Source organism: Sebastes umbrosus, chromosome 23 (genome assembly GCF_015220745.1).
Source record: "Sebastes umbrosus isolate fSebUmb1 chromosome 23, fSebUmb1.pri, whole genome shotgun sequence".
Taxonomy (NCBI): domain Eukaryota; kingdom Metazoa; phylum Chordata; class Actinopteri; order Perciformes; family Sebastidae; genus Sebastes; species Sebastes umbrosus.
The window spans coordinates 21,642,678-21,670,266 of NC_051291.1; the positions used below are offsets into that span (position 1 = coordinate 21,642,678).

General features: G+C 41.2%; 1 protein-coding gene across 1 annotated transcript; it reads right to left on the bottom strand.

Moving 5' to 3' along the window:
• Positions 1 to 508: 508 nt before the first annotated feature.
• Positions 509 to 27,422, bottom strand: LOC119482711 (myelin regulatory factor-like protein). Its single transcript, XM_037760525.1, is given in 40 exon segments — positions 509 to 3,407; positions 3,629 to 3,700; positions 6,234 to 6,345; positions 6,631 to 6,705; positions 7,254 to 7,338; positions 8,877 to 8,920; positions 9,080 to 9,189; positions 9,192 to 9,211; positions 9,214 to 9,243; positions 9,353 to 9,383; positions 9,385 to 9,400; positions 12,750 to 12,812; positions 12,907 to 13,068; positions 14,591 to 14,621; positions 14,624 to 14,732; positions 15,658 to 15,776; positions 15,863 to 15,905; positions 15,907 to 15,963; positions 20,810 to 20,947; positions 20,949 to 21,011; positions 21,094 to 21,108; positions 21,110 to 21,154; positions 21,156 to 21,189; positions 21,262 to 21,332; positions 21,334 to 21,363; positions 21,365 to 21,374; positions 22,179 to 22,255; positions 22,803 to 22,859; positions 22,861 to 23,002; positions 23,072 to 23,136; positions 23,138 to 23,183; positions 23,185 to 23,268; positions 23,834 to 23,973; positions 23,975 to 24,249; positions 25,106 to 25,173; positions 25,771 to 25,805; positions 25,807 to 25,836; positions 25,838 to 25,866; positions 27,349 to 27,379; positions 27,381 to 27,422. Coding segments are annotated over 40 exon segments (2,799 nt in total). The 3' UTR covers positions 509 to 3,314.
• Between the last annotated feature and the right edge of the window lie 167 nt (positions 27,423 to 27,589).

Here is a 27,589-nt window from a genome sequence, read left to right on the forward strand (position 1 = left end):
ATGGATGTTATCAGACTAGAGAGACCTAGAGCATTCAGAGGATGGATGGATCAGACTAGAGAACTAGAGCATTCAGAGGATGGATGGATCAAAACTAGAGACCAAAAGCATTCAGAGGATCAAAACTAGAGACCTAGAGCATTCAGAGGACGGATGGATCAGACTAGAGACCTAGAGCATTCAGAGGAGAGATGGATCAACTAGAGACCTAGAGCATTCAGAGGATGGATGGATCAAACTAGAGACCTAGACTATCAGAGTGATGGATGGATCACACTAGAGACCTACAGCACTTCAGAGGATGGATGGATCAAACTAGAGACCAAAGCATTCAAAGGATCAAACCAGAGACCTAGAGCATTCAGAGGATGGATGGATCAAACTAGAGACCTAGAGCATTCAGCAGGATGGATGGATCGAACTAGAGAAAGTCCCCCATAAGGTCAACTGACCACATGTTGAACCCTCTGGTCCTCACTGTCTAAATGTCTCAGTAATGCAATGAGACTTTAAACTCACTGTTTTATTCATTTTAATTTCACATAAAGCAGAGCAGTCAGGATTCAGGGCACGTTCAATTCAGCTCATTTGAACAGTTTCACACTCATAAACTATTTATTTTGATAAGTAAGCGTTAACATCTTGTTAATTACTGGCTTTGCGACTAAGCACATTTCTTTCAATTCCTGAATTTAGAAGAATGTCTTTTAGAGAGAACAGTTTTGTTCTTTAAGAGTAAATCACAAATACAGTTGAAGTACAACAATTCAGTTTCTGAGATCAACGTTCAGGTTTTCGTTCTCAGAAAATGGTTTTCATGGGATTTTGAAAAAACTAATCCCAAAATTTCTTCCACATCCTGTTCCTCAGAATGAGATCAGCACTTTGCAGCAAATAACCTTTATATTTATAAACGACATCATTCTAGTTTCAAACTGAGCAACACCTCGTCACAGGTTGTGATAGGTCTGCTGTGTAATGTACTAATAGTTGAGTTTTTACAGCCTAAATAAGGTCAACTCTCCAGAATATCACAACTCAATCAAGATTTGAGAAAAGCTAGAAACATAAAGATAATTAGCATTATCTTAGGAATAAGATAATCACTGCTTAAGGGGAAATTAAATCCACTGACGGATTTCTGTACATCACTAGTCATCATATAGTGAATTTCATGTCTGACCACTGCTAATTCTTCAGCCTGGGTGTGTGTGAATGTCAAAATAATGCACAATAATGCAAAAAAGTGTAATAGAACGCATTCAGTCATTTTCACTGACTGTGTGTAATGACTAGAATAAAGGGGAGAGAGACTGCTAACGGCGGGCGGTAGGGGAGGTGGACGGGTCCAACAAACACAGACTTTAACCAGAGACCGGCGTTTTTGTTTGTAAGTTACGTTGGTGACGTCTTTCTAGTGACGTGTTTTCCTTACTTATGTTGCGTCTCCGTACGTATTTTACTTATTCAACCATGATGTTTTTCCTTAACCCGAAGTGAGTGGTTTGTTGCCCCCTGCTGGGTCCTGCACCTTCGAACGCGTGTGTAATATTTACGCCTCAGTGAGGCAAAACATGACACTGATGTCCACAGGGGCGTTTTTTATCAAGGATCGCCTCGCTTCCCCAGCGTTGGACGCTTGACGGGCTGCTACTAGGGGATGTCAAGAGAACCGATACTTCGGTACCAAGTAGATGCCAAAATTCTAATAACTTGACGGTACTCTCTTTTTCTACAGTACCGGCGGTACCGTACGATGCCTGCAGGGTCCGAAATTAACTCCCGCCAAGCGCCAAATGCGGCTGCTTCTGTGCTCTCCTCTCTGTCGGAGTTTGACGACACACGCACACGCACACTGCACACACACACAACAGCGCCATGCAGCAGCGAGATCCAGAGATGCAGAGATCCTCTATGTTCGAGAAAAGGATTCACTCGTGGGGGAAAACTGAACTGAACAAACTAAATTTCTATCTTTTGTTGCTTATTGCTAAATCTCTGAAAAGTGGTGTCTTTTTTTATTGAACTCTGGACTCTGTATTTCCGGTGAATGTTATTGGGACTTGCATTTGATTATCTTACACTTAACTCCCAATCCATTTTGTTTATTTACTTTGTGCATATGGCCTGTTTAGGACTGGAGACCTGAGTTAGGACTTGAGTCACAGACATGAGACTTACTTGTGACTTGCAAAACAATGACTTGGTCCCACTCTGGTAGCCTAACCCAGTGAAATGTCACCATGTCAGTGATTCAAACTTCTGCTTGCAATCTGAGGATATATATAGACACATTTACACATTACATGGGATTTTTTTATCGAATTTGGTATCGAGAATCGTGGAAATTCACTGGTATTGGTATCGACTTACTAGATTACTGGTTTCGTGACATCCTAGCTGCTACTAGACACAGGGCAACCTGATTGGAACGAACGCTTTCCCTCGTGGTTTCTGCTGCTCCAGCTTTAAACCAGAACCAACATGGCGGCTCGTTCGAAAACTCTGATATCATTAAAGTAGTTCACCAAAATGTGTTTCTGAAACATTTTATGTGAGAAATAATACATGCAGTTGCTGAATCTTTATTTTAGATCGACAACGTTTAGTTTAAAAGTTTCTCGGGAGTTTCCATGTTGCGCCAGACGCCCCTGATTTGCATAAAGTAGCCAAGACCTCAACTTTATGCAAATGAGGAGCTGGCGACATGACGTTCCCATCTCTCGAATCGCAGCACCATGCTACCAGAAATGCATTGCACATGCTGCTAACATAGATGAGGAATGGGAAGCGGGGAAAGGACGAAGACTGTGGACACATACCATCACACGCTATGGACAGGTCGGTCTATTACACGCTTTGCCGTGATATCAGGTTGAATTTATATATATATATATATATACATATATATTTATATACATATACACATATACACTGTGTGTGTATGTATATATATATATATATATATATATATATAAAAAATCTAGTTCAATCTCTATTGTAGTTTTTCTGTTGGTCTGAACACTTTCTCACACAGCAGGAAAGACGTGAGAATAAAAGACAGTAAATAGATCATAAAAGGAGAAATTGGTGTATCTGATCTAAACAACTTCCACTGCAAGACTATTTTTTTTTGCAATTACGCAGAACAATCTATCAGCAAAGTGACTTATATCACAATAAAAATGCATTTGTAGCTTTTAAAAAAAACATAAAGCAGAGTCCTGTCAGTCTGCTTCAATTTCTCTGATTGTGTTAGAAAAGCAAATTTGAATATATGAATATTTAGTCGTCATTTGTCTTTAAATGTGCGTCTATGAGTCGGTGCAGCGTCTGTAGAAGTGGAAGTGGTAGTCAGTGAAGAGCGCCCCCGCGTAGTGGTGGTCAGTACTGCAGTCTGCTTGACCCTGAAGAAAGATGTACAAGTACTTGTTATATTACTTATATTAATATATAGTAAATACTACTGTATAAAGGCTGTTGTGTGTCTGTAGATCTGTTCAGTAATGTTAGTAAAAGTGAACAATCTGCAGTAGAGTTGTTTCCAAATGCAGCTGATAATAACTCTAATAATAAAACTCTTTCTTATAGAAGCAGTGGACAGGAAATAGAAAAGTTAGTTTCTTACCGCCACCGTTGAGCGAAAGTGATATGAGCCGTGATAAACACGAGCGACGTGAAGAGGCCATTCATGTTCTCCCTGTAGAGACACACAGAGACACCAAACCACTAAAACCAGCTCTACGTTTATTCAACAAAGACTAAATGAAAACTAACTCCTCTGTGGATTTAAAACAACGTTTCATTTGAAGCTAACTCTGAATTAATGTAATAAAACATTGTAGAGCTGCAACTAATGATAATTTTCATTTTAAATGAATCTGCTGATTATTGTTTAGATTAATCGTTTGGTGTCAGAAAAAAGGTATTTAATCATTAAATTGCTTGTTTTTTTCCGACCAACACTCCAAAATCCAAAAACTATTCATTTTACTATCAAATAAGACAAAGAAAATGAGCAAATGTCACATTTAAGAAGACAGAAATGGGTAATATTTAGAACTTCTATCTGAAAAATTGTACTTGTTGTCTGTTGATTGACTGATTGATTTATTGACCTTTTATGCTTAATACATGACTTTAACTAAATAAAACTATGATTAAAAACAAATCTATTTAAAGTTTGCATGCGTGGCTGTTTCTGCTTTCTGACCAGTTCTCTCCTTGAAAACAAAACTACGATCCAGATATTGAGCAGTAAATTTAATGGAAAACAAAACAATCAAATTAACCTAAAATACCTGTTACATCTTAATTGAAATAATAGGTCTTCTACAGTAATTAGTGCAAACAGAAAACGCAGCTTTGCTATTTCATATAAATATGATGTAATTATAGACTATGGCCATCAACATAAATTGAAGCATAAGCTCAAAGAACAGTATGACATACGTCTAAATTCCCTGATTATCAGCTCTTAATTGAAAGGTTAGTTTTATGTTCTCATGTTTTGCTTTGTACGACCTCATTATGAACCAGAAACAGGCAAGAATAGGTCTACACACAGAATGTAATCAATGAATCAATCAACAGGTGATGTACAGTGGAGGAAATAAGTATTGATCCCTTGCCGATTTTGTAAGTTTGCCCACTGACAAAGAAAAGAACGGTCAATAATTTTAATGGTAGGTTTAGTTTAACAGTCTCTGTGAGAGCAGAATATGAAATAAAAAATCCAGAAAATAACATCATATAAAAGTTATAAATTGATTTGCATTTCATTGTGGGAAATAAGTATTTGATCCCCTACCAACCAGCAAGAATTCTTGCCCCCACAGACCGGTTAGATTAGTCCTCTCGCTTTAAAGAAAGTACTCAGAATCTCAACTCGTGACCTGTATAAAAGACACCCGTCTCACTCATTACCTGTATAAAAGACACCTGTCCACAGAATCAGTCAATCAGATTCCAACCTCTCCGCAAAATGGCAAGAACCAAAGAGCTGTCTAAGGACGTCAGGGACAAGATTGTAGACCTGCACAAGACTGAAATGGGCTACAAGACCATCGGTAAGCAGCTTGGTGATAAGGAGACAACTGTTGGTGCGATTATTCGGAATTGGAAGAAAAACAAAATGACCATCAATCGCCCTCGGTCTGGGGCTCCACCGCAAGATCTCGTCTCGTGGGATATCGATGATAATGAGAAAGGTGAGGGATCAGCCCAGGAACTACACGGGAGGAACTTCTTAATAATCTCAAGACGGCTTGGACCACTATCACCAAGAAAACCATTGGTAACACACTACGCCATAAAGGATTAAAATCCTGCAGCGTCCCCCTCCTCAAGAAGGCACATGTACAGGCCCGTCTGTTTGCCAATGAACACCTGAATGATTCAGAGAAGGCTTGGGAGAAGGTGATGTGGTCAGGATGAGACCAAAATCGAGCTCTTTGGCATCAACTCGACTCGCTGTGTTTAAAGGAAGAGAAATGCTGACTATAACCCCAAGAACACCATCCCACCGTCAAGCATGGAGGTGGAAACATTATGCTTTGGGGGTGTTTCTCTGCTAAGGGGACAGGACGACTTCACCGGATCGAAGGGAGGATGGACGGGCCATGTACCGTGAAATCTTGGGCGACAACCTTCTTCCCTCAGCCAGGACACTGAAAATGGGTCGTGGATGGGTCTTCCAGCACGACAATGACCCAAAACATACGGCCAAGGCAGCAAAGGAGTGGCTCAAGAAGAAGCACAGTAAGGTCATGGAGTGGCCTAGCCAGTCTCCGGACCTTAATCCTATAGAAAATCTGTGGAGGGAGCTGAAGCTTCGAGTTGCAAAGCGACAGCCCTCGAAACCTTAAGGATTTGGAGAAGATCTGCAAAGAGGAGTGGACCAAAATCCCTCCTGAGATGTTCGCAAACCTGGTGACCAACTACAACAAACGTCTAAACCTCTGTGCTTGCCAACAACGGTTTTCTCCACCAAGTACTGAGTCATGTTTTGCTAGGGGATCAAATACTTATTTCCCACAATCAAATGCAAATCAATTTATAACTCTTATATGATGTGATTTTCTGGATTTTTTTTTTCATATTCTGTCTCTCACTGTTAAAATATACCTACCATTAAAATTATAGACCGTTCTTTTCTTTGTCAGTGGGCAAACTTACAAAATCAGCAAGGAATCAAATACTTATTTCCTCCACTGTAACTCTCTGATATTTACCTGAGTGTTTGATTGGTATCCGCTCCCAGTGACAGAGTTCATATCCAGCAGAGCAGAACAGGTTGATGACTCATCGAGACTACACAGATGAACCACCAGCAGCTCTGTGGAACTACACAGAAATACATTCAATGAATATATATTACAACAGGTTTCATTTACTGTCACGTCTTTCATTTCAGTCTCTACTTAAAACACAACTGAAAAGAATCAATGCTAACATCCAAACGTTAGCATCGACTAGCTACGTTAGCTAGTGCGCTAATCAGCCGCGTTAGCAACCACACAGATTATGTGACTGTTTTTCCCAATTCTAATATTTATACTAAATGCCTGTTTCCGTGCAGGTGTTTTGGACCAGACAGTGTGTTGATTTGTACAGCGGGTCAGAACTTACTTCATGAGCAGGGTGACTCTCATGTTGACTGGAACAAACTGGCTGATGGGAACTCTGAAGGTGTATCTACCTGGTCTGAAGGAAACACAGTGACATCAATCAACCCTGATGAGCAACATTTAAACAAGCTGTCCACTAACTGAGACATTATTATTATTAATCATTATTTTGTCCTCACAAACTTTATTTATTCATATTTTGTTGATAATACTTTTACTTAAGTCACATTTTCAATGCAAGACTTTTACTTGTAATGGAGTATTAAAACTTAAGTAAAAAATATGAAGACTTCCTCCACCACTGTATCTGACTGACAATCATAAATTAATCATTGATTATTATTGGCTCCAAACTTTTAACTGGTTCTTGAGCTATTATACAATTCAATTCAATTCAATTTATTTTATATAGCGTCAAATCATAACAGAAGTTATCTCGAGACACTTACATACAGTATGTTCCCTAACAAAAAAAATATATAGAGATAATATAGTAATTTTGGTGTATTGTTCATAGTAATTATGGTGTATTTTTATAGGAATTATGGTGTATTGTTCATAGTAATCATGGTGTATTTTTCATAGTATTTATGGTGTATTTGTTGGTGTATTTTCATTACTTACCCACATTGGTCTCTGAGGCAGTATCTACTGTCAATCACCTGCTGGTTCTCTTTGATCATGAACGAATGGATGGTGGTGTTCGTCCCTGATAGACACAGAATTATGGAAATATATCACACAGATATATCACATTGTATGCAAAATGTTTTATCCCATACTTTTGGTTAGCTCCGTCTATGTCCTCACTCCAGTTTAACGTAGCTTCCTCCCTGAAGCTCAGCTCTTACACTAACGGATGTCCACATGGATGTTTGTGCTCAATGCACTTGTCATTTTTTAAACCTAAACCTATTTAGTATGTATGTATGTTATTTCTTTAATTAAACAGCAACAATGCAGAAAGAACATTAACATTGAACATTGCTATTTTACGCCCGTAGTCCCTGGTACAGGTAGTAAAGTTAGTACAGAATTATCACAGGAAATGTTGAGGCTATCTGACTAGTAGTATTGTCAAAAATATCAAAGTATGGAAACATATTAATACTAAATATTATATATATCGTTCTCAACACTCATTTTCTGCAGTATCAGTACCTGGGCTGTGTAAAGTTTTCCCTGTGGTATCAAATATCAACATTTTTCAAAATATTGTATGGAAGTTACAAATTCCAGTATTGTGACAACACTACTGGCTAGTAGTTGTTGAGATATTTTCTTATATACCAAAGTGTTGGTGCATCCTCAGACAGACTTACATCACAATCCTACGGCCCGACTCACACTAACATGGCAAAAACAGAAAACTACTAAAGTTACAGACGACTACAGAAGTCTTTGTCCACCTTTAGGTTGCTCTGATGAACTTTATTCCTCATTTGTCGGTTTCTGTATGTCTCTTAACATCAACTTAACCGCCTCTGAAATCGTCACTGAGTTTCTGTTTATGTGTCTGTTGGGGATGGAACGGTTCATGTAAAAAATGCGAACCGTTCGGTTCACTAGTCACAGTTCGGGACGTGTAGGCTTACGTTTATTGTCACACTAGAAATCCAGGCCTATTGAAGGAGGCTGGAACACGGGTGGACATGGGTCTAGAAGGAACGGGATATAACACATGCGCAGTGTAACTGAAGCTGCGGTCGTGCGTTGCTATTGGCTCAATTTCGGCGAGTGTAGACCAGATTTTACAAAGATATGAAAAGATATGAAGCGTGACCCAACCCCTTCTCAGTTGGCACGGATGTCACTCAGATAATGAAATGGCGAGTGGACACGATGAAGTCCAGTTAGAGGATCCACCAGCATCGTTTGGCTCTGCTGTATGGAAGCGTTACGGATTTAGTGTTAACATGAAGATGACGGGAAAAAAGTGGTGGATAAAACGCCGACTGTGTGTGAGCACTTTGCAACACGTGTGGTTTATGCTAGCGGAAGAAGTGTTTATGTTCCTTATGTAAGCCATACTTTTGTTAAGGTAAACATTTGTTAACTTATTTTTGCTAAATAAATGAAAAGCATGTTGAAATCAGAACATGACCTCCTCGCTGTAACAGAAATGTACCGAACCGAACCCAAAACCGTGACACCAAAACCACAATATGAACCGAACCGTGAATTTTGCGAACCGTTCCACCCCTAGTGTCTGTTTTGTGTTTAATAATGTATAAAATCAACACTCACAGTCTCTGTCATTTTTCAGCTTGTCATAAGGTCTTTCTTTTCTTCTTTCTGTAGAACAAAAACACACCAACATTACGGCAGGAATCATCACATACTCCAGTTAGTAATAAAAGTAAACACAGTAATATCCAACCAGTCAGTCTGCTGGGCCTGACTGTGTCTTTAATGTGTCATATATCATGTATTTTCAGGCATAAATTTACCTGTCAGATGAGGACGTTTCTTCTCCAGCTGGTTCAGTGGAGGTGGTGTTGGAGGTCGGTGCCGCCCCTGAAGGTGGAGGGCAGCAGTACACCCGCTCACAGTAACAGCAGGGTCACAGAAGTCCACGTCTGAGGCCACGGGCCAGGTGGTCTGGTTGGAGGGACTGGGAGAGAGATGAGGGGAGTTACCGTTATATGGATTATCCCGATTATGCATGTAAACGGGATTATTCAGACAGTATCCTATATGAATGTGAATGTGTTGCAGGTTACCTGTGCTGCTCCAGGCTGTAGTCTGCATAGGGAACCACACTAGCGTTACTAACGGACAAAAACAACAATCAGCACAAACAACCACACATAGTACACCAAAATGATGTTGTCATTAAGTTATTGGTAACCATGACAACCCCATAAATGTTGCAGGCAGATTTTAAAGGCCATCACTAACAAGCTAACACATACTTAAGCAACCCTCAGGATAAAAACTATCCACCTTATTCCTAGCCCCCTTGATGCCGTGCGTGAATTGGGTTCGTAACTTCCGACGTGTCGTGTCACTGAATCGTTTTCCATGGTAACGCTACGCTAATCCTCTCTCCTAGAGCGATTGTATTAATAAATCGAGTAAAACATGTGTGAACACCACCTATTACAGCTCAGACAGGACAATGTTATCATAGCTCTGCCTTCTACTATGGAGGGATGGGAGGACGTTATTGACTCCGTGGCTACAGACGGTGAAGAGATGAACAATCTGAAAGCTCTGAGGCAGATCAGTACTTCCACAGTAACAAGGTTTTGTTTTTTACACACAGATAACCGTACTGAAACTATCTGTAGTCTAATGCTGCCCTGCAGTCCGTGCCATGAACTGCCTTACATTTTAAACTGTACAGAAAATAGTGAAAGTAACTGGCTGTCATCAAACCAACGCTACAATGCTGTGTCCTCCCTAAACATGAAATCATAGCTGATGTTCTCCTGGCTCTGCTGTCAGTCCTTTTAAGGATCCAACGTCTCTTCTCTGCTGCTCTTTATAGCCCAACTAACGTACACTAACTATATTCTATACACTAACCATGTTCCGTACAGATGACATTTTTCCGCCGATCGCTGAATAAATACTTCCAGATCGTGCATAACATTTATATGGGTGTCATCCTCAGTTTCACCTCTTTCATTCCCGAACAAGCAAGAGACCTCCTCCGTTTGTTCCTGTGAGATTTATTTTGAGTGAGTTTGTGAGGTGCGCCAACAGCGCCTGGAGGAAAAGCTCCAGGCCCGACTGTAGCTTGACTAGAGCAGCGAAAATGTAAAAGTAAATCTGCCTGGCGTGGTGCTGACAGCGTAACGTGTACGGAACACCGTACCACAGCTCTGTAATGACATTTTAGAAAATGCCAATTCAAAGTTAGTTAATATCTGTTAAAAATAAAGCAGGATTTTGTAAAATGACGATGAATTACTTTTCAAAAGAAGCACCGTTGGCGGTTAGCCACTATGGTTAGCCTATGGGACTAACTAGTTTACTGCTACTTCCACTACCTCCCCGGAAGTTACGGACCCAATCATTTCTACAGTAACGCCCCTGAGAATAAGGTGGATGCCTTAGAATTACAGAATGTTGTGTTACTATGTGGTTGCTAGGAAACCACCAGGGTGTTACCAGGTGGTTACCAGGCAACTGCCAGTGGTTGCTAGAATGTTACTGGTTGCTAGGTGTTGTAATGGGACTGTATGTGGTTAGAGGGCTACTCCAAGGTCACTAAAGAAATTCTAATGGTACGGTGTTACTAGGTGGTTGTAAGGTGACAGTCAGTGGTTACTATGGTGTTGCCTGGTAGTTGTAAGGGTGTTATTTGTCAGGTGACAGTCAGTGGTTACTATGGTGTTGCTTGGTAGTTGTGAGGGTGTTATTTGTCAGGTGACAGTCAGTGGTTACTATGGTGTTGCTTGGTAGTTGTGAGGGTGTTATTTGTCAGGTGACAGTCAGTGGTTACTATGGTGTTGCATGGTAGTTGTAAGGGTGTTATTTGTCAGGTGACAGTCAGTGGTTACTATGGTGTTGCCTGGTAGTTTGTAAGGGTGTTATTTGTCAGGTGACAGTCAGTGGTTACTATGGTGTTGCTTGGTAGTTGTGAGGGTGTTATTTGTCAGGTGACAGTCAGTGGTTACTATGGTGTTGCATGGTAGTTGTAAGGGTGTTATTTGTCAGGTGACAGTCAGTGGTTACTATGGTGTTGCTTGGTAGTTGTGAGGGTGTTATTTGTCAGGTGACAGTCAGTGGTTACTATGGTGTTGCTTGGTAGTTGTGAGGGTGTTATTTGTCAGGTGACAGTCAGTGGTTACTATGGTGTTGCTTGGGTAGTTGTGAGGGTGTTATTTGTCAGGTGACAGTCAGTGGTTACTATGGTGTTGCCTGGTAGTTGTAAGGGTGTTATTTGTCAGGTGACAGTCAGTGGTTACTATGGTGTTGCTTGGTAGTTGTGAGGGTGTTATTTGTCAGGTGACAGTCAGTGGTTAGTATGGTGTGCTTGGTAGTTGTGAGGGTGTTATTTGTCAGGTGACAGTCAGTGGTTACCATGGTGTTGCATGGTAGTTGTAAGGGTGTTATTTGTCAGATGACAGTCAGTGGTTACTATGGTGTTGCCTGGTAGTTGTGAGGGTGTTATTTGCCAGGTGACTGTCAGTGGGTGCTCAAATGTTACTAGGTAGTTGCTATGATGTTACCAGGTGGTTGTTAGAGGACTGCATGTCATTACTATGAGGTTACAGGAATACTAAATTGAAAAATTTGTGCGAATAAATCACATCAAATTAAAAATTTGAACCCATCTATCTCTATGAGCCTGTCCACACCGAATCTGATCGCAGTGCGATGTTTTTTTTTCCGTAGCAGTTTCGATTTCTGCAAATTTGGAATGCTGATAAAAACAAGCCAACTAATAAAATAATGACTTTTGCTCACGCGATCAGTAGATCTTCAGACGTCAATGTCATAATTCTGTTCACACACAATATGGATATTGATCTCGCAAAATAGTCTATTAAGCTTTGAATAGCTGTCATCATATTTTATGATGCCATCATCCTAAAAAAATGGGAAGAAAATGATTTTGTATTATTGTGGTTAAATACAGTAAATGTAATCTATGGTGCTGCTTCTTGGGCTCCACCCACAAGAAATGCGACGACATTGTAACCTTTCTACACAGACCTGCACACGTGGTGAGTGAGGGTTTATTATAGTAAAAGTAACTCATGAATCGATGATTCTGCGAAGGTGCGAAACTTTAATTTTCGGTGGAATGCACAGAACGCAAATATTTGTGTTGACCTTGGTGTGAAAGGTTTGAACACGAAAAATTTCGCATTTCATTTTCGTCCCCGGTGTGAAAAGGCTGGTTACTAGGATGTTACCAGGAAGTTGGTGTGTTATTGGGTGTTTCTATGTCATTGTGTGCGGATACTAACAAGGAATATTACTGGTAGGGATACTAGGTTGGTCTAATGGTAATGTTTGCTAAGTTGTTAGTCTGGGGTTGCTATGACACTGTTAATGGTTGTAAGGGTGTTACTAGGTGTTTTCTAGGGGTCATTCGGTTGCTAGTCTTTTACTAAGTCGATATAAATACTGTTTCTTATTACAATAAAAAGGTGTTTTTACCTGTTGATGTCAAAGTCTTCCTCCTTTAGGTTTAGTAGGTACAGACTGGTGATAGAGATGACGCTGCACACACACACCATAAATGTTTTGAATTAATATATAACTTTCTCAATTTAACTTATTACTAGTAAAAACAGGAAGTGACATCATGCCTCACCAGAAGGCCATGGTGGCCAGCAGGGTGAAGACGCTGGCCTGGAAGACTTTATGCCGCAGACAGTGGCTGTACTTCTGACACCAGCCGTCCTTCTGAACTCTACCTGTCTTACAGGCGTCAGGACTCGCTGCCATCGACACAGCGCTGTGTTTCCTGGGCTTCCTGTTGGACAAAACACAAGAAATTTTATTCTGAAATCACTGATGAACCCAGTGGATTTTTGTTTTTTTATCAAATTAGAAATATGATCCATAATTTCCACAGTTTCCAGTAATCATCTCAAAGATTTTCATTGAAATAAATGTCTGTTGAGTCACTATTTATCGCCAAATTGAGGCAACACAATGATTGAGCAACCCAGTCGGCAGGAAAAAATGTTGGCGTTGTACGTTTCTTCATCCTTTCTTTAAACCTGCAGCTCTTTATTCATTCATTCAATCATTGACACACGCACACACACACACGCACACACACACACACACACACACACACACACACACACACACACACACACAGTAGCCTTCAGAGACTCAGTCGACCTTGAACTGTGATTTACATTGATGAACTGATAACACAGTAATGCTGCTATTATGTAACACACACAAACACTTTATCAGTACTTTTCCATGGTGTTGTATACTGTACATTGTAACCTGCACTGCTCTCTCTGCTTTGTCCTGCATATGAGGACTTTAATTATAAAACTAATCTTTCAGCAGTCAACAACTTTTTGCATTTATGGTATTTTTATTATCACTAAAAGGAAGAAAAGAATGTCTGAAAGATTTGTAAAGAAATACGAGCAGTCATAATGGAGGAAATATTGTTCAGTTGCTGAATTATTTTGGCCTAACAATATATACAACAGATGTCAAATGATTAATATTGTAATAATATGTAACCATATTATAATATTATTTAAATGAAAAGTTTAAAGACAGAACGTTAGCTGTGTATCGAAGTAAAAAGGACCACACTATTCAGCATCTAAACTGACTGATGTTGACATTTACCAGGTACATTTAACTCCTAATGTCAACTAGCGATCACCAGCTAAATGCTGCTAACATTGTGTATGTAGTTTTTTGTTTGAAAAAGCAGTGAGGTAGGTTAGCATAGTAAGCTAATCAATAAGATTCTGAATAATGTGAACGCTAGCACTAGCTGAGTGAGAGTTAGCTGTGATCAGTTTGGAAATAACTGAAATGGTTAGTTCAGATTTTTTGAAATGGGGTTGTATAAAATTAAAGTTTTTGTGAATGGAGTCTGGTGGCTTTGCAGGGAGCATCGATAACGGCTTCAGTCCCCCGTCAGAAAGGGTTGTCTAATGGCGAGGTAAAGCGGTTGTGGACGGGAGCAGCAGAAAAAACGTATTTTAGACACCTACAAAAATCATTATCAATTTATGTGTACGCTATATTTAGAATATTTCAACACTTTACCGCGCAATCAGACAGCCCTTTCTGATGGAGAAACTGAAGATGTTATATCGCTGGTCTTCAAACCCACCACTGTATTCACAAAAACAGTAATTTTATTTCTCAGAACACGGAAGTTGCTGGTCTACCGCTGCATCGACCACAAACTACAACTGAAGAACGACCTTTTGACCTTTCATCTATGATAACAAGTGACTGAATGGATGACTAGATGAATGAATGACTAGATGAATGGATGAAGGTACCCGGTGGAGCGCAGGCTGCCTGTCAGACTCTCAGCTTCGCCAGTCGGCGGTTCCACACCTCCAACTCTTTGATCCGAGTCTCCAGGTTATCGGTGAGCTTCGACAGCTGCTGCACCGCCCCCACGTTCTCCATGAAGATCTGCTCCGGAGGAGGAGGAGGAAGAGGAGGAGAAAGAAGAGAAGAAAGAAGACGATGGTATAAGCCCATGCGGTTTGGTAGGATGTAGTTGTTCGGTGATAACAAATAAACTTGTATCTTTAACCCTTTTATCTTGTAATATGGACCGAAAGCACCAAAATATTTTGATTTTAAACCATTCAGAAGAAAATACATTAAGAACAAGAGTCAATTAAACGATTGGTTGATCATCAGTGTAACTGATTAAGTCATTTATCAAACATCTTCTGCTTCCAGCTGATTTTCTCTGTTTCATGTCATTGTAAATTAAATATATTTGGGTTTCGGACTGTTGGTCAGACAAAACAAGACATGTGAAGACGTCTTTTTGGGCTCTCTTACTAATTTCTGACATTTTAAAGACTATACGATTCATTGAGGGGTGGTTGTGGCTCAGAGGGTAGAGCAGGTCATCCACCAATCGGAAGGTCGGTGGTTCGGGTCCTTGAGCAAGACACTTAACCCCAAATTGCTCCCGAAGGCATAGCCATCGGTGTGTGATTGAGTATTTAGATTCGATCCTGATGGGCAAGTTGGCACCTTAGCAGCCTCTGCCATCAGTGTGTGACTGCTGACATGTAGTGTAAAGCGCTTTGAGTGGTTGGAAGACTAGAAAAGCGCTATATAAATACCAATTGATTTATAAAAAATAACAGATTACAACGATGAAACAACAACCGTTTGCTGCAGCTTATTTAAAAAAAAAAAAAATAATCTGTTCTGTAATAACCTTTGAAAAACTTTTAAGTAATTTTTGTTGTTTGTTGAAGTTTAAATCTTAAATGTCACAATATTTACCAACAAAATAAAAACAGAGTGTGGAGAATGAGGAGGAAGACAAGGAGGAGGAGGAAGAGGAGGAGGAGGAGGAAGAGGAGGAGGAGCTTACTTTGTCCACCATAAGGAAGTTGTGAATCTTCTCTCCGTCAGAACAGTTTACGTCTCCGACCTCCGTCACCGCCGACGGCAACAGCTCCTTCACCTCCTGAGCTATTATACCTGAAACATCATGTGGTTCATTAAAACATCCTCACCTGGTATCATGAATAAATCATAATGACATTATAATGAGGAGTCTGGTCACCTGTCTGGTGGGGTGTGGTCTATCCCCATGGTGGAGGCAAACTCTGGTTTATAAATCAAACTCAACTATTCTCATCTGAGTGATTCTCTTCAGCTGCTGCTCAGAGTCCACCTGACAAATAGAACCAGAAAAAACGTTTCAACCTCACAAACAGAACCAGAAAACACGTTTCAACCTGACAAACAGAACCAGAAAACACGTTTCAACCTGACAAACACAGAACCAGAAAGCACGTTTCAACCTCACAAACAGAAAACAGAAAACACGTTTCAACCTGACAAACAGAACCAGAAGAAACATTTCAACCTGACAAACAGAACCAGAAAACACGTTTCATCCTGACAAACAGAACCAGAAAAAACGTTTCAACCTGACAAACGGAACCAGAAAACACGTTTCAACCTGACAGAACCAGAAAACATGTTTCAACCTGACAAAAAGAACAAGAAAACACGTTTCAACCTGACAAACAGAACCAGAAAACACGTTTTAACCTGACAGAACCAGAAAAAACACATTTCAACCACACAAACAGAACCAAGAAAACACGTTTCAAACCTGAAAAAAAAGAACCAGAAAACCACGTTTCAACCTGACAAAAACAAAAACAGAAAAAAACACGTTTCAACCTGACAAACAGAACCAGAAAACACGTTTTCAACCTGACAAACACAAAAAACAGAAAAAAACACGTTTCAACCTGACAAACAGAACCAGAAACACGTTTCAACCTGACAAACATAGAACCAGAAAAAATGTTTCAAAACTGGATAACAGAACCAGAAAACACATTTCAACCTGACAAACACAGAACCAGAAAACACGTTTCAACCTGACAAACAGAACCAGAAAACACGTTTCAACCTGACAAACACTGAACGAGAAAACACGTTTCAAACCTGACTAACAGAACCAGACAAACACGTTTCAACCTGACAAACACAGAACCAGAAAACATGTTTCAACCTGACAAACAGAACCAGAAAACACGTTTCAACCTGACAAACAGAACCAGAAAACACGTTTCAACATGACAAACACTGAACGAGAAAACACGTTTTCAACCTGACTAACAGAACCAGAAAACACGTTTCAACCTGACAAACACAGAACCAGAAAAACATGTTTCAGCCTGACAAACAGAACCAGAAAACACGTTTCACCTGACACAAACAGAACCAGAAAACACGTTGTCAACATGACAAACCACAGAACCAGAAAACATGTTTCAACCTGACAAACAGAACCAGGAAAAACACGTTTCAACATGACAAACACAGAACCAGAAAAACATGTTTCAACCTGACAAACAGAACCAGAAACACGTTTCAACCTGACAAAGAGAACCAGAAAACACGTTTCAACCTGACAAACACAGAACTAGAAAACACATTTCAACCTGACAAACAGAACCAGAAAACACGTTTCAACATGACAAACGCAGAACAGAACCAGAAAACACGTTTCAACCTGACAAACAGAACCAGAAAAAATGTTTCAAAACTGACAAACACAGAACCAGAAAACACGTTTCAACCTGACAAACACAGAACCAGAAACACATTTCAACCTGACAAACAGAACCATAAAAACACGTTTCAACCTGACAAACAGAACCAGAAAACACGTTTCAACCTGACAAACATAGAACCAGAAAAAATGTTTCAACCTGGATAACAGAACCAGAAAACATGTTTCAACCTGACAAACAGAACCAGAAAACACGTTTCAAACCTGACAAACATAAAAACAGAAAAAATGTTTCAACCTGGATAAACAGAACCAGAAAACATGTTTCAACATGACAAACAGAACCAGAAAACACGTTTCAACCTGACAAACAGAACCAGAAAACATGTTTCAACCTGACAAACAGAACCAGAAAACACATTTCAACCTGACAAACACAGAACCAGAAACACATTTCAACCTGACAAAGAGAACCAGAAAAACACGTTTCAACCTGACAAACACAGAACCAGAAACACATTTCAACCTGACAAAGAGAACCAGAAAACACGTTTCAACCTGACAAACACAGAACCAGAAACACATTTCAAACCTGACAAACAGAACATAAAAACACATTTCAACCTGACAAACAGAACCAGAAAACACGTTTCAACCTGACAAAACATAGAACCAGAAAAAATGTTTCAACCTGGATAACAGAACCAGAAAACACGTTTCAACCTGACAAACAGAACCAGAAAACACGTTTCAACCTGACAAACAGAACCAGAAAACACGTTTCAACCTGACAAACAGAACCAGAAAACACGTTTCAACCTGACAAACACAGAACTAGAAACACATTTCAACCTGACAAACAGAACCATAAAACACGTTTCAACCTGACAAACAGAACCAGAAAACATGTTTCAACCTGACAAACAGAACCAGAAAACACGTTTCAACATGACAAATACAGAACTAGAAACACATTTCAACCTGACAAACAGAACCATAAAACACGTTTCAACCTGACAAACAGAACCAGAAAACACGTTTCAACATGACAAATAGAACCAGAAAACACGTTTCAACCTGACAAACAGAACCAGAAAACATGTTTCAACCTGACAAACAGAACCAGAAAACACGTTTTCAACATGACAAAATAGAACCAGAAAAACACGTTTCAACCTGACAAAACAGAACCAGAAAAACATGTTTCAACCTGACAAACAGAACCAGAAAACACATTTCAACCTGACAAACACAGAACCAGAAACACATTTCAACCTGACAAAGAGAACCAGAAAACACGTTTCAACCTGACAAACACAGAACCAGAAACACATTTCAACCTGACAAAGAGAACCAGAAAACACGTTTCAAACCTGACAAACACAGAACCAGAAACACATTTCAACCTGACAAACAGAACCATAAAACACATTTCAACCTGACAACAGAACCAGAAAACACGTTTCAACCTGACAAACATAGAACCAGAAAAAATGTTTCAACCTGGATAACAGAACCAGAAAACATGTTTCAACCTGACAAACAGAACCAGAAAACACGTTTCAACCTGACAAACAGAACCAGAAAACACGTTTCAACCTGACAAAGAGAACCAGAAAACACGTTTCAACCTGACAAAACACAGAACTAGAAACACATTTCAACCTGACAAACAGAACCATAAAACACGTTTCAACCTGACAAACAGAACCAGAAAACACGTTTCAACCTGACAAACAGAACCAGAAAACACGTTTCAACCTGACAAACACAGAACTAGAAACACATTTCAACCTGACAAACAGAACCATAAAACACGTTTCAACCTGACAAACAGAACCAGAAAACACGTTTCAACATGACAAATAGAACCAGAAAACACGTTTCAAACCTGACAAACAGAACCAGAAAACACGTTTCAACCTGACAAACAGAACCAGAAAACATGCTTCAACCTGACAACACACAGATTAACGATAAACATAGAATCAGAAAACACGTTTTAACTTGAGATGAAGAATTTGAAATTAGAGTTGTGAGTGAAATAAGTTGAATATTTTTACTCTGCCACTAGGAGGGACTAGCAGGTCTGTTTGTTTTGGAGAGGAGGAGACCTAATAAGGAGAGACGTAAGGTGCATCTTATTCCCCGATTTTTTTCCTCCTCGTCTCCTCGCTCCTCCGGCTGTGACCCGAAATCCATCTCAGCGCTCCGTCTTGAAAGACGTCCCAATTCCTCAAATGCATCTCGAGGAGCGAGGATCAAAGAGGCTTGCCGGAGGATCCATCAGCGAGGATACACCAGTGTATCCTCCAGTGTATCCTCCAAGGAGGTTTTTACCGACCGACACGCCCCCTTATTGGATATCAGTTATTGATTGGACGCTGCGCCGATCGTACTGGTCTGACACGTCAACATCACTGGAGTTTATACCGGAGTGAAGACAGATCACAGATTTAAAGTTGTATAGTTTGGTTGTCTTCTTATTCACCATCTAGTTAAAATCTGTGTTAACTGTAGGTGTGAACAGCAAACGGACCATGTTGATGGTGAAGTGTTCCAGCAGCAGAAGGACCTGCAGTATCTCTGCTTCACACACCGCAGCTGAAGGAGTCTGACACTGAAAGAGCTTCATAACAGCTGACAATGAACAGACCTCAATCAACTTTCTTCATTTATTAGAAAGAGCTTTCTTTTGATCATCTGTTATTTCCCCCATTAACTTTTATTAAGGATACAGTTAAAGTCAGAGAGAGGAGGGTCTGTCTTTACACATTTTACATCATTTATCCTCATTTCCATTCAGTCACATGTGAGGCTGATAATTCCTGAGCGTCGGGTTTGATATGAGTTACATCATTTCAATTTTCCCTGAAACATTCAGACTAATACATAATTTCTAGTGTCAGAATATGAATAAATACAGACGCTAATATTGAATAAATAATATAAAGGTATTGTGCCAGTAGAGATGGTTCCTGAGCCTCTAAGCAGGACTCAGTTTACAGTAGAAATACAGACTGCAGCTGTTATTCATATGCAGGTTTTTGTTGAACAGGTAACAGGCTACAGAGAAGCTGATCCAGTTGTGATCAGCTGATCCAGTTGTGATCAGCTGATCCAGCTGTGATCAGCTGCTGCTGTCATCAGAAACGGACGTCGCTTCATGTTGACGCTTCAGAGGAAACGACCGTCTCATGTCTCTAAAAACATATTTCCTCTCTTCCTCTCTCCTCGTGTCTCTTCCTCACCTCCTCCGCTCGCATCTCCCGTGGGCGGGACTAAGACGCGAGGAGAGGAGTCGAGGAGAGGAATCGAGCCGTATAAAATCAGAAATGGTAAAGGCCCATAGTAAAAACCTGCTGAACGAATCCTAACCATGAAGACAACAACTCCCATGATCCCACCCTGCTTCACCATTTCACCAACTCCCTTCGTTGTTATCGTTTTGATTGACAGACCCGTTGAAGTGATGTCACCGTCTTACCTCCTGTATGTTTTCCTTGGCACGGCGGTCGGACGGCTGCATGACGGCGCCCATCACCTTGGCGTTCCCACACACAACTAACGCCTCGTCAGGGGAGTCGGTGTTGATGCCCACTCGGCCTTGACAGACCACGGCGTCACTGCACCGCCCCGCGCTGCCACAAGGCGTCCCCGTCCATCTCAAACTGACCGGGGTTAGAGGCCTGCGGGAGGGGACGCTACAGGTTTATAAATAAGACACGGAGGACGTGTTTCCTCGTCGATTCATGGTCATCGTGCCGTTACCCTGACGATGATCCTCCTCCGACACCAGCGCTGTGAGGAGGAACGTCTCGTCTCCTCCCACCTGCAGCGTACAGACCAACCACCATCTGGAAATACCTACAGACAACACACACAGTTAGAATGTAGCTCTGACTGTTCATTCATTCATTCATTAACTCACTCTCTCACCTCTGGTCAGGGTTGGGTTTTCCTTTCTTCCTCATATTGTTGGACGTCGTCTCGCTGAAGTGCAGTCGGCCCGAGCGTTACCTTGTTGATTTTACCGCTGGGGCAGACTGACCCTGGAGGATCACATGTTATCGTTCTTACATCTGTTTCAACGTTTGTGCTTTCACAGCTTATTTAAATGTATCACAGAGAAAACACTGAAAAAGAAGTCACTCCAAACCACTGACTGTGATGGATGGGATCAGAAGCACCTTTAAAAAGATCTGAAACTATTTTGGTTGTTAAATATGATCAAGACCAGAATTCTATCGTTGTCAACTACAGTTGAGGAGATAACCGTGGAGAAAGGGAAACCTCTGATCAGAATAGTCACTTCTATGACTCTTGCTCTCATTGGGCTCACTTCTATAGTGAATTCAATCAATCAATCAATCAAACTTTATTTATATAGCACCTTTTGAACAAATCGAATGCACTTCAAAGTGCTTTACAAGCGATTGACAAATAAATTGACTAATGATCAACCGTTACTCAAAGTAGTAAAATGTAGACAAAACAAAATAAGTATAAATGACAAAACCACTAAAATTGTAAACACTCCATGAAAGCCAGACTAAATAGATGGGTTTTTAGTTTACGTCTGGAAGGCTGCTGCAGCAGCTTGGAGCGTAACGGCTGAAAGCAGGCATCACCAAATCGTTCTGTTCTGCTTTGTGGAACAACTAAAAGAGAAGAACCAGACGTTCTAGTGAAAAATAAACTATTTGCTATTTTTCTTGGGACCCCCTGGAACTCCCTCAAGGACCCCTGGGGGTCGCCGGACCCCTGGTTGAGAACCACTGAACTAGGGTATATCTGAGCTAACAGCTGGTGCAGCTGGCGATGGTGCGTTTAGGGATGCTCGGTGCGTTATCTACCTGACAGGGTGGAAAGACTTCTTGCTGCGGTTGGGTTGAGACTGTTCGATGGTCACCTGGTGGCTCGGAGACTCCAGCTGTGAGGAGAGAGACAGACAGAGGAATTACTGAACGCCTCCTGCTGGTGGTTTCCACAATATTCTGGAGATCTCCAGATTCTCAATGTGCCGAGTCTGGAGTAATTTTTAGGGATTCATCTTGTAGATGTAGATATGTTTCATCAAGATACTGTTGATGAAGTTGGGTTGTGTTGACAGTAGAGTTTGGCCTGGACAGCCCCACTGAGGTCAGGGCTGTTTATCAGCATGTAGCTCCAATGCTAACAGCTGCCTAGGTTAGCAATTTCTCCCTGCTTTCAGTGTTGATGCTAAGCTAGGCTAAACATGTCCTGGATCCACAACTGAAATTGATACAGATCTTCAATGGTTCTGAATTTAGTTGTTTTCAGAGGATTTTTAATTGTTTTTCTGGTAAAGTTATAGATGATTTTTTATGCATTTCATTGTAAATTGTAAACTGGATTAGCGTAATTTATCTTAACTCATTAATGTCTGTAATGAAGAGAGCGCACACTTCTTTCTTATATTTTGCTGGTCACAGACAGAAGGTTGAAGAGTCTTGAACGTACCTTGACCCGAACACTTTAATCAGGAAGTGGTCGACCTGCTGCGGCCCGCTGGGCCGTTCTGACGTACTGTGGCTCTGCGGCCACGCCGATGTGAACAGTGACCTGGAAGTGGTTCTTCTTCTGGCAGACGAAGGCCTCGTCAGCTGCAGAGTAGTTGAAACCTTTATCTGTGTCGACGTGGTAGGCTGGAGGAGACCTGGAGACACAGAAGAAGACTTCATAAACTGACTGAACTACTTGGTGTAACTTGGTGCTGGTTCTGTACTCACATTGTCTGGGTTGCTGCTGTCGTATAAGGTGCTCCCAGTGATCCGGTCTGTAGTGCTCCCACGGTCAGCAGCTGGTAGGATCCCAAACCACCGACGCCGTTCCCTACACCCGTCACCTTCACTACAGGAAGCCTCGACTCCTACCGACGGGTCCTCAGACTCAGATCTCCTCCTCTTTTTACTCTCTGGGGAGCTGAAGCAGGAGGAGACAGATTCCAAAGGTCAGACCAAAATAACTAGTCACTGACTGACTGAGTTACATTTTTATGCTGACAACACCAGGCTGTAAGTTTTCATGACACCTGGCGACTTGTCACTCTCATTATGTGCCTTGACGAGATCAAATAATGAAAGTTAAACAATTTCGTTAGCTGAAGACTAAGCTAAACTATTAGCAACATTTACTCTCCATCTCTGAAACGTTTCTCCAATATTGTAGCTCGCTAGAGCCTCGAATCACAGTTTGTCATCTCAAATGTCTGTGATATCTGGATTCTGGCACCCAACAACACAGCAAGAGGACATTTTACATGTGTAACTTTAGCCCACTGCTAGTGTTAGTTAGCCTCCAGTCTTTCCTGTGTTTAGCCTCCAGATAACACCGTGACCTCATCATGGCGTCAGCTGTAAAAGTGTCTATATGTTCACAATGTCCTGCCTGTTATCACCAGCTCCTGGAGCCAGAATAGAAGCTGCAGTGTGAGTGTAACGTACAAATGACAAACTGACAACTCAGTTAAGACTAAAAGTCTGTTTACCAGGTGTGTAGCGTGGAAGTGGAGCCGAGCAGGTAGGTTGAAGATGGCGTGGATAAATTAGGGACCAGGCCCGAACCAGTGCAGGGCGTGGCGTAGCTGTTTGAGGGGGGTTGGGGCGGGGAAGGCGGCGTGGGAGGCGTGGTAAACCTGCGAGCAGCTCTCTAGTCTCAGGTAGTGTGTGTGTTCAGGTGAGCGGTGTGTGTGTTGGATCAGGGGGGCAGGTGGAGCAGGTGAGGTCCCAGACTTGATGTAAGTGTTTGTGAGGCCCAAACTGCGGAGCTGATCGTGGGTCAGCAGCTCGTGGTGGGCGGGGGGGGGGCCTCGATCCTTAAAGCGACAGGACGACGAGGGGGCAGGCCGTTGTGTTGGCTGGAATACCTCCTGGTTCGACCAATAGGATGGCTCGTAATGGAGGTCTTGCCAATCAGAGAGGTATATTTTAGCGTACAGTTTTCACCCCTATTCAACGTATTGTCCATACAACGGTTTCGTATGATATCTTACTAAAGGTTATTCCTCCTTTTTCGTGCGTTTTCCTACGAATGTCCAGCAACATGTGACGCACATGGCTTGTTACATACATACAGTCTTTCAAAATAAACTTCCGTCTTCACAGGAAAGTACTTGGTTAGGTTTAGGAAAAGATGGTGGATTGGGTTAAATTAACTTCAGAAGTGGCGTTACATGACAAATAAATCAACGGTGAATTTTTCAAAACACAAACAGAGACCTAAACACGGTCACTGAATAATCAATCAATTAACAACACAAAACAAAGACAGATATTGTCCAGAAACCCTCACAGGTACTGCATTTAGCATAAAACAATATGCTCCAATCATAACATGGCAAACTGCAGCCCAACAGGCAACAACAGCTGTCAGTGTGTCAGCGTGCTGACTTGACTATGACTTGCCCCAAACTGCATGTGATTATCATAAAGTGGGCATGTCTGTAAGGGGAGACCTCGTGGTACCATAGAACCCATTTACATTCACATATCTGGAGGTCAGAGGGCAAGGGACCCCTTTGACAATGGCCATGCCAGTTTAATCCTCGCCAAAATTTAGCGCAAGTTTGGAGCGTTATTTAACCTCCTTCACGACAAGCTAGTATGACATGGTTGGTACCGATGGATTCGTCAGGTGCTACAATATAAAATCACAAGTTAATGCGTTAAAGAAAATTAGTGGCGTTAAAAGGAATTTGCACGGTTATTATGGCGCTAACTTTGACAGCCCTACTTTAAACGTAGTGGTTGAAGCTGTGAACAGTACCTGGTATCATGTGCAGGAGAACAGGCCTCTGAGCTCGAGTCAGGAGGAGACTCAGGGAGCATGCTGGGAAAAAAACAAACATATAAACAAATAAACAAACGGTTAACGCATCGACAGTGTTTACTCTCCATCACATAGTGATAGAAAACTGTCCTTACAAAAACAACATAAAAACATGCGCCCATGAAAAGACATACTGTACCTGCATTAAAACACAAACAATTTCCATAAATAAATAAGATCAAGCTGCATTAAAAAGTAGTGACAGGCTTTTACTTTGTTTCTATTTTGTGCTGTGTAAAGTAGTTTTGGTGTTTGATAAAGTCTGTTTAATATTGTTTTAATGGGATCTCCTTGTTCTTCTCTTTCTGTATTTACAACCTTCAGTCAGCTAATTATCAACTAGGTCAATGCTGTTTGTGTGTGTCTATATAATATAACAGGAATGTGTGTCCAGGAATGATGATGACACAGTAGGTTTCCCCTGTTACTACTATACTCCGACCTCCTCTTCTACAAGTGTATCATTTTATCACACACTATACTCCCTCTTTAATGTTGTAAAACATAATAACTTAAAACTCAATTAACAATGTGTGTGTAGGAGCTTCTGGCATTAATGTAAAATATAAAATATAAATGTAATCGAGTGAGTCTTACAAGCTGTTGGGGTCCATGTCGTTGCTGAGGTACTGCCTCCAGGATGCTCGTGTCCACAGCGACAGAAACTGTCCAACACACCACTCACATCCTGACCTGCACCACACACACACACAGACACACACACACATGGTAATCAATTGTTCCTGATCTTAATGAGCAGAGGAGAGATAAGCTAATAGATACAGACTGTGTGTCATATTAACCCTCTGGTCTGTAATTTAAGTGTCAGGGTGAGAGTTTGTTAACCTGGGACGTTTCAAAAGTAATAATTCTTATAAAGTAGATGATATATAGATGAGAAAAAAATTAAAATATGAAGTGAACATCCAATGAGAGAGCTCTGACTGTTGCTGTGTGGTTAATGGCAGGCTGAAGTCAGAGTTTAAGCTTGATTGTGGATCAATTTAGGCATAAAAGTGTCCAAATATGTTTTTTAAATAACACCTTTTGCACAGAGAACAATCGTAACTTTCTCAAGGACCCCTGGAACTTTATTAAAGACCAACTAAACCTCCCTAAAAAACCTCTGGAACCTTTTCCTCGAGGACCACTTCCTCAACATGAATGACCTCAAAGAGCACCATAAATACACGATGAAAACTTTAAACTCCTCAAGAAACCACAGAACCTCCTGAAATAAAACTTCTCCTGAAAGGATCCTGGAACCTTGTACCTGCTCAAGGATCCATATTTCTGCCTCTATGACCGGTGGAATCATTTCAAGGACAACTTGAATCTTCTTAAGAACCCATCGAACCTCTCTAAGGACCAGCAGAACCTCCTCTAGGATTCCTGGAACCTTCATAAAGGACCATTTGAACTTCTTAAAGGACCAGTGGAACGTCCTTCTCCAGGACCACTAGAACTACCTTAAGGACCTTTTTGAACTTCCTCGAGAAACCCCTGGAATGTCCTCATTCAAGGACCACTAGAGTCACTTAAACCTCCGCAGGGAGTACCCCTGGAACCTTCCCTTAGACAACCACTAGAACCGCCTAAAGAACAACTAGATCCTTCTCAAGGACCATGGTACCTCCTCCAATGGCCATGGAGAATCACTTCAAGGATAACTTGAACCTCCTTAGCAACCCTGGAATTACCTCAAGAACACAATGGATCTCCTCAAGGACAACTAGAACTTAATCAAGGAACCCTGGAACCTTCTTAAAGACTACTTCAACATTTTAAAGGACCACTGTAACCAACTCAGAGACAACTACAATATCTCAAGGGACAATTTGAACCTATGCATAGACCGTTGGACTGTCCTCTTCAGGACCAATAGAACCTTCTCAAGGAGCCCCCCCAAGGTTCACAAGAACTACCTGTACCTGGGGGGCCACTTGAAGGCCCCAAAGACCACATGAATCCCTCCTAGTGACTCTTGGATCCTCCTCAGGAACCAAGAATTTCTTCAAGTACCACTAAAACCTTTTTCAACTTTGAAGGACCAGATCCTTATAAAGAAACATTTAATGTCCCTGTTAAGTGTGCTTCATGATTTCAAGTCTAAAAAGAAGATCAGGTCCATTATAGAAGATATTATGGCTGATTTGATGTTAGGAGACAGCTCACCACTGAAGAACTGCTGCAGCGCCTCGTTCTCCTCCCAGCACCTGGAGGGGCTGCCGGCCTGATCCGGGCTCCATGCTGCCCAGCAGGAGGCGCTGCAGCTGGGGAGGTAGGAGGGCCTCCTGCTGGATCTGCTGGAGCTACAAGGCTGAAGAAAATACACTCACAGTGAATGAATGAATATATATAGAACTTTAAAGGTGATATTAAAATGACTGAACATGGAAGAGTTAAAGCAGAACAA